At 38.8% G+C, this 11,912-nt stretch overlaps 1 protein-coding gene across 1 annotated transcript; it reads left to right on the top strand.

Moving 5' to 3' along the window:
- The first annotated feature begins 2,214 nt into the window (after window positions 1-2,214).
- Window positions 2,215-5,450, top strand: LOC115921122. The gene is made up of 4 exons (XM_030978233.1): window positions 2,215-2,472; window positions 3,657-3,862; window positions 4,640-4,783; window positions 5,269-5,450. The coding sequence occupies exons 2-4, from the start codon at window positions 3,696-3,698 to the stop codon at window positions 5,417-5,419; spliced, it is 462 nt and encodes a 153-aa protein (XP_030834093.1). The 5' UTR covers window positions 2,215-2,472; window positions 3,657-3,695; the 3' UTR covers window positions 5,420-5,450.
- Window positions 5,451-11,912: the final 6,462 nt, after the last annotated feature.

Below are 11,912 nucleotides of genomic sequence, written 5' to 3'. Positions count from 1 at the left end.
GACTCGCTGCAATCCGCCGAAGATGGCGTTATCAACGAACTCGAAAGCTCAGCCTAAGATTTTACTATCCTCTACCAAGATTTTTTGCCGAGAGTCCTAATTCGAGGATCACGCCATCTTCGGCTGGCAGCGGGTATGTAAGGGGGGGGGGGGGTTCGCATTGTTAGTGTTGAAATTAAATCGGCTAGACTACTGTAGTGCTGACTCTGCTAATTATTAACCAAGAATGAATAAGGGAACTCGTAATCGTCGGCCTCTGCGAAGAAATGATAGGTGCTATTTCAGAGCAATTTCGAGATCAAAGGGCAGCTGCGGAATAACCACCCCGTCCATCTCGCCCCCCCCCCCCCCCCTCGCCCTCGCTTTGCCTGTCAGCTGCACATACCATGTGCCCTATATGAATTGATTTTCAGTAAAATCATGAAAGTAGGCGAATGGATGTAATGTAGGATTTTTCTCCATGTCTACGAAGTTTAGGAAATAGGCCTACAGGTAGGCTATGTCTTTTAATCTTGTTTTCACGTCCCCCCCCCCCCCGCTCCCTCCCTCCCTCTCTCTCTCTGTCTCTCCCTCCCTCTCCCTCTCACTCTCTCCCTCTCTCTCTCTCTCTCTCTCTTTCTCTCTTCTTCTCTCTTTCTACCTCTCGCACTCCCTCCCTCCCTGGAGCACTATTCTACTTGTTCTACTAGGCAACCCCCTCATAAGATCTCCCCTTAGGCTATATAACACGATCATGACGATAACAATTTCTTTCGAAAAATTAACCTAAGGCTAACACACTTTCTATAGCCTTGTTTGTCACAAATTGATATGTAGCATAATCCGAAAATGATTTCTATGGGGCGTTGTCCTTGCATTAAAAGAAAACACATAGTTACCATCATGTTAATCATCCTTTGTTTCAAACACGTCTGATCGAGGTACTTTGTTTATCAAAGTAACATAAAACAGTTTATAGAGAAACAAACCTAGACAGGGCACATTATATCATAAGTGGTGGCAAAGTCCAAGGAATTAGTGGATAAGGCAGATTGATCTATATTGTATGAATGCAGAATAGCACGATTTTTCAAATTGCGTGCAGACACACGGTTTCTTCATACTTTGGGAGCTTTAACCACAATAGTCTCAATCCAGCCTTCCCACTCCCGGACCACTGTAAATTTCGTATTTCATAATAGTTATATGGCGTGTGACATGAAGACTAATCCGTCGCCTTTCCACACATAGCAAGTTGATGATCCCATACACAAATTCGTGTTTGCTAAATGCGAACGAACTTTTTGCTATAGAGCCTAATTTGTATACGTTTGGCTGTAAGTAAATATATAGCAACTCTTCTCTCTTACAGTTTTCCCACAATGAATACTGCAACGATTCTATCCATATTAGAATTATTTGTTTTAGTTGTTCTGATGGATCCAGGCGGCGGCGTGAGAGGATAGTCAAAACTGGATAATGTTTTCATTGATACACCCCCCCCCCTACACCCACCCAAACACGCACAAACACACTCACACACTATTACGAATGTAAATGAATGATGAATTTCTGTTCTAGCTGTTCATCCCGTTGTTCCTATCACCCCATATTACATTTCTATGTTTTTTGGCACTTGTGATCTGCTTTTGTTCTGTTTTTATCGGTCACCTGTCACCCAGTCCCAATACGTCTTCTGACGTCATTTTAGGGGAATTCCCTGTTTATATTCCCGGTTTATATTTAGCCCTGATGTCACAAAGACCTCGTAAAACGTCTTCCCAACACGTACGATAGGGCTATTAAAAAGTAGTCTGCAGGCAGAGACTCGATTTAGAAACTTTAACACGATTCCATAAAGGAATCAAACCGCGCGCCTGGCTCTGTCAGTCTATGAGATCCGGGCCCCATCTTATAAAGAGTTTCAATTGATCCAAATCAATCGCAAGTCCTCCAGCGAATCGCAAGTTTACAGGCTCCTAATTTCAATTATGTACATAGTTGCGATTGATATCGATCATTTTCAATGGAAAATCAGTTACGATTAATTTCATCCTTTTTGAAAGACGGGATCCTTGGGTAGCAACATTACATAGCCTATGGAGTGGAGTAGACTGTACAGCCTCCATAGTCTCTCAAGTCAGACACTCTGTTTCACACCACGATGACTGATAAGTGTTTGTGACAGCAGACTACTAGTACGTACGCAGAAGGCTATGGGAATACCCTGTATAACCATAGACCTACCACCAGAGCAGCGATATGCTCCATAATAATGCAGGTTACTGGTGGTAGGTCTATGGTATAACCCACACGAAACTCCCCATTGGAATTCCCCCATTGATATTGTGCGAGGGGTATTTGAGCTTCTCAGCTCAGCCCTGGATTGTCAATACGAGTTGTGTTACTGATCCGATTGACACTTGACTTCATAACCTTCTCTCACACTCGCGCAGATCAGACGTGTTGGAGTATTTCCACAACATTTATTGTGTAAGTAGCTTTACTTTGTGGTAGATTTATTCAACTTGTCCTCCTTTTTCCTCCTTTGGTCATCCTATACTTTAGGGTGTTTCATTATTTTCGGTTCCGAATTTCAGTCAACAGCTCTACATGGAGTCGGGCTAACTCGGACCAGGGGACAACTCGGCCCAGGTACAAAAAACGGTCAGTTTTTGCATGTTTAGGTTTAGGGTTAGGTTTAGGGTTAGGGTTAGGGTTAGGGATAGGGTTAGGGTTAGAGTTAGGGTTAGAGCTAGGGTAAAATGACACAATATGACCGTTTTTGTTAGCCCGACTCCATGTAGATCTAGAGCTGTAGTGTTGACTGAAGTTAGGAACCGAAAATAATAAAACACCCTAAAGTATATAGGATAACCCTCCTTTTTTTAAAGAACAGGAGCTAAGTCCTGACTGCTAAACCTAGAGGTGGCACCCATACAAGTGTTTGTAAGCAAATGCACATATATTTATATTAACAAGGAAAAAGAGTGACACCTAGATCTAGGCCTAGCTAGCTCAAAAACCTTAAATTGAATTTTGTTGTCTTAATTATTTTTCTTAAAATCAGTTAGATGTTACTTCAGGATAAACTTAGATTTAAGAAGTTCGTTTGTTCAGAAAAATCTCAGAGGTATAATATCCCATAGATCTACTTGTGATTATTGAAACCTAGTCATTCTAATGATAGGTAAATAGTGTTGTGAATTATTATCATTGTTGTTATTACTACAGTGATGGATCCAGGGGGGGGGGGGGAGGGCACAGGGGGAAAGTGCCCCCCCCCCCCCCGGCCAAAAAAAAAAAATAGTGCTCACTACACCCTCAACTACAGACCTATCTCAGGTAGATAGTACTTATCTATACCTTTTTCGTGCTCTGTACAATCGCAATGCAAACAACTATACATGAGGGATATAATAATGGTTATTCTTCTGGTTTGCTGTATATATTATTGTATAGTAGTTGTAGTAGTAGTAGTTTACTTGTTGTCTTCTTAATTATCCTCATTAACACTATTTATTATTATTATTGTTATAACTGTTATCATTATATCTGTTGTTATTGTTTGTCGCTCTTTTGTTGTTATGCGAATACTATTGTCAGTAATTGTGGAACTAGTAGTTTTGGGATTAGTATTTTTATTATACATTACATTACATACATTATTATTTCAGAACGACATTCATCAGAGCAGCATTATAGTATCATCCACCATGTCGATGTCGAGGTTTGCCAGAGATCAAGACGTCAAGTTTAAACGACCCGTCCAGAACGAAGAGGACTTCGAGGCCATCTTCCATGAAGTAGCGGGAGATCTAATGCAAAATGGACCCGGGACTGGACTGCGAGTCGTCTCTAGCCCCCCTGTACTTTCGGAAAGGTAGGCAGCTGTTCAGATTTTATTTTTTAAGAATGAAGACTTTGTCTTGAGATCTATAACAGGGAAGAATTTCGCTTTTGTGCACCCTGACCCACATGCTATTCCTTCTTTATCTTACTTTGTATTTTTCCTATTTCACTCTGTATACACCTATATACACTGTACATGCTGAATGTGTTTTTATGGTCGAATAAATAATAATAATAATAATTTAAGAGAATAATAAAATAATAAAAGAGGATCCAGGCGGCTTCAAGGGGGGGGGGGGGGTAGCCAAATCTTAATACAAAATTTAGTGCCGACTTAACCGGCCAGCGAATAAGCGGGGGGGGGGGGGGTGCTTTTGTTTTTTGTTTTCAAAAGGTTATTATCCTATTTTTTTATCGTTTTGGGGGGCTAGGGGGGGGGGGGCGGGCCGGAATAATCGCTACGTGGATCCGTCCCTGGGACCAACGGTCACTGATTAGGCATTGCTTGCTATATAGAGGGCGCAAGTAGATATATAGTGGGGCCTATTTATGTTGTTTATATTTTTAGGGATGATGAAACTGGATTCATAGCCTCTACATATCTCACAATTCACAAATTGAACAGATTAAGAGCATAATTCTTTAATGTGAAGTCTGAGTGTGAAGACAAACAAAGCGTCCTGTTGGAGTATCATCTAGGGAGTGTGAATGGCATGCTTTTACATGCAAGTATAAATAGAGCAATCTAACATGGGAGTGTGAAATGGGTCTCAACTATTTTTTAAATCTTTTTATCCTTAATTTTCAGGACTCGTTGTGATCTACGAGAGATGCGGACTAGTTTCAACCAACAGTTTGGTCCACAGATTCTACGCATGGCTGAGGAGTGCCGAGCAGCGATGAGGGCTGGACATCGAGAAGTACTACGGTTCTTCTCCGAAGTCACTAGAGAGTAAGAAAATATTAATGAAAATTGGAGCATGAACCGTTATAGTCTAGATCTAGCATAGGGTGTATCCACCTTACCCTCCCCCATATCCCCCCCCCCCTCAGAATTGAATTTATGAGGAATCGAACCCTTCCCCATTTTTATCCTCAATAACCTTTTAATTATATTTAGAAACGATTCTTCTGCTATTTCAACATTTAGGAAATTGCATTGCATAACGGTACCCCCCCCCCCAAAAAAAAATAAAAAATAAATAAATAAATAAAAAAAAATAATAATAAATAAATAAATAAATGTATATCTACGCTTACTTTTTACTTTTCATCTCGTCTTTTTTCTTTTGAGAAATTGATTTCAAAAATTAGAATTGAAATTCTAAAACCTTTTTTTCTGTTTGGTATGTATACCACATTATTTGTAGTGTATTGTTTTATGTTGTAATATTTCGTCATTCTATAATTGGTCTCATGTATATTTTTTTTCTTCAGTGTCTTGGCGGACGGATATTCGTGGAGTTCTATCTTCTTCCTAATATTCGTGGTGCTGTCAATCTTAGGAATCGTGGGGTTTGGAATTTTGAGTTCTCGTGTCATTCCTCTTCTTTGGCGGGTGGTCCGTGGCTTTGTTACTGGAAAATAGATACTGGACAGTGCAAGATGAAATGCAATAGGTAAGGAAGAATATGAAATTTGTTAATGATGATTTCTGTGATAAAAATGGGAATAACGGTAGTGGCAGGCATCATGATAATGATTTAAATTAATCAAGTAATGATACTGGTAGTGATATTGGTGGTGATCATGATGATGGCGGTGATGATTGCAATAATCATTGAGTTGATGATGATGATGATGATGATGGTGATGTTGCTGATGATGATGTTGATGATGGTTATGGTGATGTTGATGATGGTGATGGTGATGATGATGATGATGATGATGTTGATGATGGTGATGCTGGTGATGATGATGATGATGTTGATGATGGTGATGCTGGTGATAAGATGATGGTGATGGTGATAATGATGATGCTGGTGATGATGGTGGGTGTCATGATGATGGTAATGATCGTGATGATGATGGTAATGATGGTGATGATGATGGTGATGATGATGGTAATGATGATGGTAATGATGGTGATGATGATGGTGATGATGATGGTGATGATGATGGTAATGATGGTGGTGATAATGATGGTGATGGTGATGATAGAATATTGAAATATATTGCAAAATGTACAGTTATACTACAAATACTCATTCCTTTTCCTTCTTCTTCTATTCATCTCTTCACAGAAAAAGGGCATTAATCTTCAAAATCTACATTCGGCAGTGAGCGAGATGCCACTTTTGGTCAATCACCATCACAGCACATTACCTCTACCCATCGTTTCTGCAATGAACTATAGTTTGTCTTGTCACTTGCAAAATTATGGACAACGGTTCGAATTCCAATGGCATCTGAGACTCATGACATAGGAAGGATATCATTCATATTTTTTTAATGTATGTTATTTACATAATTGCAGAATTGTCACATAAATTGTTGCGACGGCAGTGACGCATCATGCAAAATATAGTCCAGCTGGAGGCATCATGTGGTCTGCAAGGAGAGACTATGTTTTGACCCTGGCATTTTCATAAAGTCTTGAGCTTGTATTATATACGAGTCATGTCAATGCCAGTACAATGTACTTTGTCAGTCACAGGCTGTAAACAGGAGCTCGTGAACAGAGCTACAGTGAAGTACCAATTGAGTGCAGTCTTGCTGATCAGACCCTTTGTTATGTGATTTGACAGACAATGGTCTGTGCATGGAAAATCTATCTGATGGAAAGAAATTGCTGGTCGTGAGTCTAAAGCTGCTATAGCACATGTATTACAAACCATGCATGTTGAGATGCACACAATCCGTGAAAAATATTGTCACACCGTACATCATTGTTAGGCCTTGCTTACAGCTACACTGTACGATACTTAGGCAGTTCTCCTGATATCAAACTGATCAAATAGATGTAAATCTGATTCATTTATTGGGAGAAAGAGAGAGAGAGAGAGAACGACAGAGGGAGGGAGACCAAGAAAAGAAAAGATAATTATTTTGTGTCATTTCATGTGCTTTATATATCTTATGTAAGTTGAACTTCATGCAATCAATTGTACACTGTTGATATTGATTGGCATTATGTATATACTATGTTAACATCTATTTTTCAAAAATGTGATTATGACAAATCGTTTACGCTGGAAATTGTAAACATTTAGCAGCACCATAAACTAAATTCTTCATCATTTTTAATAGCTCCTCAAATAATGAATGTCAGTGTCTAATTAAGGTTTATACTATTTGGGAGTAGGTATTTTTTGTAAATATGAGAGGCCAAAACATATACATGTATGTTTATTTGTTTCTCTTGCATCATGCCTTTAGAAGATAACATATATAGAACACAAATGTCTATGTTTATAAAAATTTTATAGTGAATATTAGTCATAAATATCTGACTACAGAAATAATAAATGTCTTTCTATGCATATCTCAGTAAATAAGTCAAAATCAGAAGGCTTTTACCAGGGGAATGAGCACCCCCAACCGCCACTGACCCTAGATACTTATGTGAATGTATAATCTGTTTGTATTCTGTTTAACTGTCCAGGTTTGTAATTAAAATGTTGACCAATGACATTTTCAAATTGCATTGGAAAATAATGGATTAAAGCAATTGAAACCAATGAACTGAGCAACTATATAGTGTGTTATTTGTTTTTGTTCTATCATGCTTTTGAAAGATAACACATACAGAATACAAATGGGAAATGATAAACACAACATTTCAAAACAACTTGCTGCAGATTCGGTCAAAAGATGCTGATATATCGTTAAAAGACTAATGTACATGTATATCATACCAGGGTGGTCCTTAAACAAAAACTTAAGCCATTCTTTGGAGCATTTTTAAATAAATGGTACGATTGATATTTCAGAGATAATTTCGGTTGAGAATGTATATTAGCCCGTCACTGATTTTCAAACTTCCCTTTCAATTTGAGGTGAGTTGACCACACGGAATGTTATTATTACCACTATTGGGTCTGACCACTATATTTTTTACTCATTGTTGCTTTGTCATAAACACAGAAGGCAATGTGAGAACTGAATCCCTGACAGGCTTTACTAAGATAAAATGCATTGAAGAGAATATAAGATACCTATCCATTATTTAAAATCACGGACGATGTGGAACAGATGGGCCGTTAAAGTCTGTTTCTCTACTGTATCCCAATTTAAATGAAGAAAAAAAAATCAATCAATTTTGAACAAAGGTAATAGCAGATAGTCAACCTATCAGCAGTATACCCCAAAATTGTCCATCTTGACCCCCGACAATTTCAAAATCGCGCCGGTCGATTTTTAGCTCAGTGGGGGAGGGGTGGGGGGGGGGGGGTAGTGAGCACTAAACTATTTCTTCTATTTTGACCCCGAAAATTTGAAAATCACGCTGGCCGATCCGATTTTTCACTCAGTGGGGGGGGGGGGGGGGGGGGGGGGGGGGTAGCATAGTGAGCGGTTTTTGGGTACTGGTCACAATTTTTTTTTTTTTTTTTTTTTTTGGGGGGGGGGGGGGGGGTCAGGGGGAAATTAGGCCCGCTCGCCCCACCCCCCCCCCCCCCCCCCCCCCCCCCCCCATCCCCCCCCCCCCCCCCCCCCCCCCCCCCCCCCCCCCCCCCCTCCCCCCCCCCCCCCCCCCCCCCCACCCCCCCCCCCCCCCCCCCCCCCCCCCCCCCCCCTCTGAATCTGTGCCTGCGTGGAACAATATTCTGTTATTACTGCACACGTAATCAGATCGACAATAGTGCAATTAGGAAAGCCCGGAGAAAGTCATTCGAGCTGGTATATGAAAGGGCTAGGAAAACCTACCTTCTGAGACAACGAAGAGTCCAAAACGTCTTCAAACAGCGCTGAAGAACACACATTTTCTGCAATGATCACTACCAATGTCAGTTCTTTCAAGCAGTCGAGAGTCAATGAACGCTTTGACGGTGACCAGCCAGCCTATCACGTGATAAGCGATATCGAAGACGTTATCTTGAATGCCTCTAATAATGATCCAGGAGAACAGAATTTCAACAAGAAAAACGAAGTTATACTCGACATTCCTAAAAAAAGATCAAACATGGGTTATTGGGTCTTTTTTAAAGTTTAGGGGGTTGTTTTGGGAGTCGAAAAAGTTGAATTGTTAAAAAAAATGAAATACATAAGAAATTAACAAAACAAGGGACAACATAGGGAATAAGCTGGCTCTTCCAAAAAAAATGTCGTATTATTGTTCAGAATGGTCTAATGAATATATGTAGTGAAAGACAATGCTTAAATATGAATAATTTATGATTTATGGGTAAAAATGTGATTTTTATGACCGTTTTTGCATAAATTACCATAAATATGCAAATGTCAAAAATTGATATTATCATATTATTCTATACACTTCACTTGACATGCGTGCAAATTTTCGCGGAGATCGGCCGCTTCACGGCCGAGATCTTATAGGGGGGGGGGGGGCATAATGCCCCCCCCCCCCCCCCCGGCCGTACTAAGACCTCAAAAAGCCCGGCCTTTTTAGGGTTAAACCCGTTCTTAAATGTATAGACCAGTTCTGGTCATGCGATTACATTGTGAAAGAAACGTTGTGGAATCGATCAGAAAGGTTGATCATCTAGCGGCCTATAAGTATTGGTGGCCTACTGCAAAGTTCGTTCTGGAATCATCAAAATAATAAGAAATTTAGCCCGTTCGAGATGTGACATCACTTGCCGTTATTTTTGCCGTCAATGGTCGTTGACAGTTGAACCAGGGCGGTGAGAACTAGATTGGTGTGATGGGGGCTTTAGCAAATGCGAAAACATGTCTCCCCGCGCAACCGTCATAAACAATAACGTGTGCACAAAGACGATCGCGGCAGCAATAGTCACGTAAATACATCAACATCCATTGTATATGACGCGCATTGTATTACTCCCCGTGCATATCGTTTCAATTATTTTTGATTTGTTTAATAGATGTTTTGCCGAAGCGTGCATATGGTAACAAATAATTTACGCACACGTGATCCATTCGACGCTCCTCATTGGCTACATTAAAGCGCAATATCGCATAACGATATCTCAGCCCTGGGTTATTGTCATAACAAGGTTTGTTACTGATCCGATCGACATAGACGTGTAAGGGTATTTCCACAACAGTTATTGTGTAAGTAGCTCTACTTTCTGGTAGATTTATTCAACTTTTCCTCCTTTTTTTAAGAAACAGGACTCAGGAGCAAGGTCCTAGACCTAGAGCTGGCGCCCATACCAGTGTTTGTAAGTAAATGTACATGTATGTATATCATCAATAAAAAGAGTGATGCCTCAACAAGATTATTTCTGAATTCTTCTTCTTAAAATGTAATTCTTTTTTGCTTCATTCTTTGTCTTCAAGGGACTTGGTAACATTGTTTAGATGAGAGAAAATGTTGCTAATGTAGTGACTTCAATGCTACATGTACGATTAAAGATAATCTGAAAGTTGAATGAAAACAGACCATTATTAATGATACAAATTTGGAAAATTGATCTGATCGATTCCCTAATTCTCCCAACTATATTATTACAAATTCGTCACAAAGCAATGAATTTTTTATATACCATTCCAAACATTTAAGTGTTGAACGATTTTAAAAGCCTGTCTTATGTCTTATTTTCAGAATTATAATAATAAAAATATCGAATATTTAGGAGCGCTAAAAACACTAAGTACCATAGCGCTTACAAATACAAATATATGATAAGAGGACAAAAATGTAAAGTACAGGAAGTATATCAAGCTAAAAAACTTGAATATATTTGATTTATACCAGTATCATACATCAGTGCTAGGGTTCCTTATTTTCATAATCTTCTTCCAAATACTATTTCAAACATGTTCCCTACGAATCTCAGTATTCATAATTATAACACAAGAAATCGAACCTATTTCATGGTTAGAAAATTATGTTTATATATGAAGAAAAATCTCCTCGGTGTAATCTCCCAGTGATTTGGAATTCATTACCAAAATATATTCCCCTTTGCAATAATCAAAGATTATTCAAAAAATATCTTAAAATTTATTATTTGTCCAAATACTGACATAAAACATAACCATATTTTAGACTTTGCTGTTCCTCTGGCTTTTGTGTGTTGTTTGTTTTGTTTTTTGTCTACTGTTTGTTTTTAATTTGTTTACATGTCTTTCAGTAACAGAATCAGTTGAAAAATCAAATGATAATTTATACTTTTAGGGAACTTATTTAACAAGGCCCTTTGGCCTTATTTTAGTTCCCCTTTTCTCATTTTTCGTCTAGTAAATTTGGTGTCTTTGATACTGTTAACTTGTATGATTGCATGTAAATTTTTATATAATGTATATTGTTGTAATGATCTATTGTTTGTATATGAAGATGGAAAATAAATGAACAAATGAAAAAATGAAAATGAAGGAAAAAAAATGACATACCACATAGATCATTGGGGGGAAAGGTGAGTTTTGAGGGATCTTTTGAAGGTGGCAAGACAGGTAATTTCCCTTATGGAAAGAGGGGTGCTGTTCCAAGTCTTTGATGCAGCTACTGCAAAGCGTTTTTCAGCTGCTGAGAGTCTGATTTGGGAATGACAAGTTTACATGTGTCGGTTGCTGAACGAAGATTACGAGTTGGTGTATATATTTGGAGGGTGTCATTAAGATATTCAGGTGCCAAATGATTGAGTATTTCAAAAGCATACAAACATAATTTTAAAACAGAACACGTTGGTGGAGAGGTAACCAGTGGAGCTCCTTAAAGGTAAAGACCAGTATTGGCAACGCCCCAATTTCAAAAATGAAATGGAAGCTCTCATTACCAATCAGTGAAAGAATATGTTTTGACTAATACATGATGATAAAAAATTTGCCGGGAAACCGCCTACTAATTCATTATTTGGTAAATTTATTTCTCTCATGGTGGTGAGAGAGATAGGGTAGTCCATATACATTTTTCTGTGTATAGTGCTTGTAACTTTACGAAGAATGAGCCAAATTTCTTATCATTTTGATGATTCCAGAACCTTGCAGATGCTAGA

Source organism: Strongylocentrotus purpuratus, unplaced genomic scaffold, assembly GCF_000002235.5.
Source record: "Strongylocentrotus purpuratus isolate Spur 01 unplaced genomic scaffold, Spur_5.0 spur5_scaffold_1, whole genome shotgun sequence".
Classification (NCBI taxonomy): domain Eukaryota; kingdom Metazoa; phylum Echinodermata; class Echinoidea; order Camarodonta; family Strongylocentrotidae; genus Strongylocentrotus; species Strongylocentrotus purpuratus.
This window is presented reverse-complemented; position numbering and strand designations above follow the sequence as displayed.

What these genes read in the sequence shown, in the direction of transcription:
- LOC115921122 (XM_030978233.1), top strand. Translation starts at nt 3,696, where the DNA reads ATGTCGATGTCGAGGTTTGCCAGAGATCAAGACGTCAAGTTTAAACGA. An exon ending in CCCCCTGTACTTTCGGAAAG is followed by an intron (nt 3,863 to 4,639) that starts GTAGGCAGCTGT and finishes CTTAATTTTCAG; the next exon opens with GACTCGTTGTGATCTACGAG. An exon ending in TTCTCCGAAGTCACTAGAGA is followed by an intron (nt 4,784 to 5,268) that starts GTAAGAAAATAT and finishes TTTTTTCTTCAG; the next exon opens with TGTCTTGGCGGACGGATATT.